Source organism: Octodon degus, unplaced genomic scaffold (assembly GCF_000260255.1).
Source record: "Octodon degus isolate 3935 unplaced genomic scaffold, OctDeg1.0 scaffold00048, whole genome shotgun sequence".
NCBI lineage: Eukaryota > Metazoa > Chordata > Mammalia > Rodentia > Octodontidae > Octodon > Octodon degus.
The window spans coordinates 10,701,354-10,704,933 of NW_004524624.1; the positions used below are offsets into that span (position 1 = coordinate 10,701,354).

A 3,580-nucleotide genomic window follows, 5' to 3' on the forward strand; every position below is an offset into this window, starting at 1 on the left:
TCACCTCATGGTTTTGCTCTATGAAAATTCCTAGGGGCTGGTGAGATGGCTCAGTGGTCTAAAGCACCTACTTAGAACAAGTTTAGCAAAGCACAGGGACCATGGTTCAATCCCCCAGCACCACATGCCAGCTAGCCCCGCCCCCTGGTGGGCTGAGCTGGCCACACACACACACACACACACACACACATAAATAAATAAATAAAATTTTTTAAAAATTTTTAAAAAGAATGGAACAAACATGAAAAATAATTAAGTAATACTTTTACAAAGGAAGAATTGTTGAAATCAGAATTGCAGGGTTAGATACAGAAAAGACAATTAAATAAACTGGAATCAGATATGATATAACTCCAGCCCACAAGTGTGGTGCTGTGTATTTGAACTCCCTACTACTCAGGAGGCTGAGATCTCTTCAACCAAGAAGTTGGGGCCAGCACAGGCAACTTGGTGAGACCGTGCTATAAAAAAAATTTTAAAAAAACTCTAAAAAACAGTATAGAGAATGACTAAACAGAAAATACGGAGAGTTTAAGAGAACAGTCTTAAGAAAGACTCAGGCAGGGAAATATAGCTCAGTGGCATAGCATCTGCCTAGCAAGCACAAGGTCCTGAGTTTGATTCCCAGTACCAAAAGAAAAAAAAATACTGAAATTGCTGGGCATGGTGGTGCACACCTGTAATGACAGTACTCCAGATGCTGCGGCAGGAGGATTGCAAGTTAGAGACCAGAGAGACCAGCCCGCAAAATTCAGCAACTGGTGAGACCGTGCCATGAATTTAAACCTGGGCTACACAATCAGTTTGAGGCCAGCCTGACCTATGTAATGAGATTGTCTCAAAAAAAAGATGGTGAAATGAAAACGTTTCAGATAAAATAGAATTTGCCTCCAGCAGACTTTGACCTAAGTAAATTCTACATTAGGAAGAAGGAAAATTGTACGAGAAAGGAGATCTGAGATACAAGAAGGAGTGGTGAGCAAAGAAACTGGTAAGCATTTGAGCAAATCTAAGTGCTACCTGTGTAACATACTAATGACAATCAATAACATTTAATTTGTGAAGCTTAAAAGTATTGGATAACCAGGAGATGTTATTTTTAAGTTAATGCATGTTGGGCTGGTGAGATAAGTCAGCAGTCTAAAGGGCCGGCTTGAGCAAGCTTAGGCAAGTGCAGAGACTGCAGTTCAATCCCCAGCACCGCCCTGCCCCCAGGGCAGGCTGAGCTGGCCACAAAAAAAAATAAAAATAAAAAGATTTAATTAATGCATGTTAAAATTTCAAGAGATCACTTCTAAAAGAAATGAACGTGTAAATTCTAAGAGAATAAGGAAAGGAAATTTTTTTAAATTTTAAGTGTTTTGCCACTATTTCATTTTATGACCTCTGTAGTGCTTCATAGCCTTTGTAAGTTTTAGGTTTGTCATCTTTAATGTGTGATTGCTAGTGCCTTTTCTTACAGGATTGTGAAAATAAAATTAGACAATATTTAAAAAGCTCAAATCTAGGGCCTGCAAGATAGCTCAGTGGACTAAGAGGCTGCTTAACCAAGCACAGGGACTAGAGTTCAATTCCCAGCATCACATGACACTGAGATCTGGAATGAGGGTGCATGCCTATAATCCCAGCGCCGGGAAGGCTGAAAACAGGAGGATCACTATGAGTCTGAGCTGCACAGTGAGATGAAAGCACAAATCTAGTAACTAATAAATGTTCAATAAAAGATATTACAAAAAAAAAAGGGGGGGCTAGTGAGATGGCTCAGTGGTCTAAAGCACCTACTTAGAACAAGCTTAGCAAAGCAAAGGGACCGCGGTTCAATCCCCCAGCACCACATGCCAGCCAGCCCCGCCCCCTGGTGGGCTGAGCTGGCCACACACACACACACACACACACACACAAATTAAAAATAAAATAAATAAAAGATATTACTGTTAATAGATTATTTAATTCAGCTCTTGACTGATGTGTAAAGCCATGCTCATGCAGCTTCTGCAATGAGAGAAAAAGCTAGAGCCAAAAACAGCTAATGAATGCTAAACAGTTCTGATAACACTGATAGGTCTTCCCCGTATTAATTGTACTATTTGCCTCTCATTTTCCTTTCTTTATTTCTGGGTTTTTTTGGTTTGGGTTTGGGTTTTGGTTTTGGGGTTTGGGGGTTTTTTGTTTGGTTGGTTGGTTGGTTTTTTTGGTGGGTTTTTTTTGTTTTGTTTTGTTTTGTTTTTTGAGACAAGGTCTTTCTATGTCATTTAGGCTGGCCTAACTCACTATGTAGCCCAAACTTACCTCAGACTTACAGTGATTCTCCTGCCTCAGCCTCCTGAGTGCTGGGATTACAGGTGTGTACAATCACACCTGGATATTTGCCTTTAATTTAAAAGTTCAAAATATCAAGGGTTTCACATCCTACCCCAACCAATATGATCTCATGATTTTTCTTCTCGCTCTATAAACATATTTGAGATCTCCTTCCTTGACACTTGTGCACAGAATACTATTTTGAAGAACAGGTAGAATTGGGATGATTTTCTCCACCTGGAAAATCCTCCCTGACATGTAATCTATTCTGCAAAGCCCAGCTCAAAGTCCCATAAACTTGTAATAACTGTTTATGCCTATTTCTTTTACTGCTTTTTCAATTAAACTTTTATTTGAGCTTTATATCGTCACAGAATTTTCATCCAACTTACATGGTTTTTCCTGCTACATTTTCAGTTTCTTACGGCAATGGCCTTTTCTTTCATCTTTGTTATATCCCCTATACCTCTTAGGGAAGGGAAATAGGATTTATTATCAACTTTCTTTCAAACACTATGCTAAATGTTTTCTTATATTTTTTGTATATTCATCCACATAGCAAACTTATAAAAATAGATGTTAATGTTCCCATTTTACAGATGATATTTCAGAAAGATTAAGTAACAGTGTAAGATGAAATAATTCACACACACACACAAAAAAAAAAAAACTTACCTTATTCTTAAGGTTCTGGTTAAAAGTACCCCTTTCAGAACATTCTTTGTGTTCTCCTTTCCCTTTTCCTAGGGTTACACATCTTTCTGGAATGACTGCATATCATCTGGCCTGCGAGGGGGCATCCTAATAGAACTGGCCATGAGAGGTCGAATCTATCTGGAACCCCCCACCCTGCGAAAGAAGCGCCTCCTAGACAGAAAGGTACAGCATCGTCTGTGAACACTCTTAACTTCTGGCTAGAAAATAGTGATAGAAGATAAATGGCTATCCCATTCTCTAAGTACTATTCTGTAGCAGAGGAAGAAACCTAAATACACTTAGAAAAGTTATAGGAATCATGGTATTGTCTTGTCTTAATGTAGAAAAATTGAATGTAGGATGCTGTCAATTTTTTTTTCTTCAATTTCTTTCTCCATATCTTTAGCTATAACTTTATGAAACAGAGTAGATAGGAACATCTGGGCCAGGGATATATATAGTTTAGTGGCATAAGTGCCTGCCTGCCAAGCACAAGGTCTGAGTTCAATTCTCAGTACCAAAAAAGGAAGGAAGGAAGGAAGGAAGGAAGGAAGGAAGGAAGGAAGGAAGGAAGGAAGGAAGG

General features: G+C 38.9%; 1 protein-coding gene across 1 annotated transcript in view; it reads left to right on the forward strand.

The window, feature by feature from the left end:
- Positions 1-3,580, forward strand: part of Golph3l (golgi phosphoprotein 3 like) — a 45,134-nt gene that overhangs the window by 23,496 nt on the left and 18,058 nt on the right. The window contains exon 3 of the mRNA XM_023716518.1: positions 3,049-3,180. Within this exon, the coding sequence (XP_023572286.1) occupies positions 3,049-3,180 (132 nt within the window). The remainder of the gene's footprint in view (positions 1-3,048; positions 3,181-3,580) is intronic.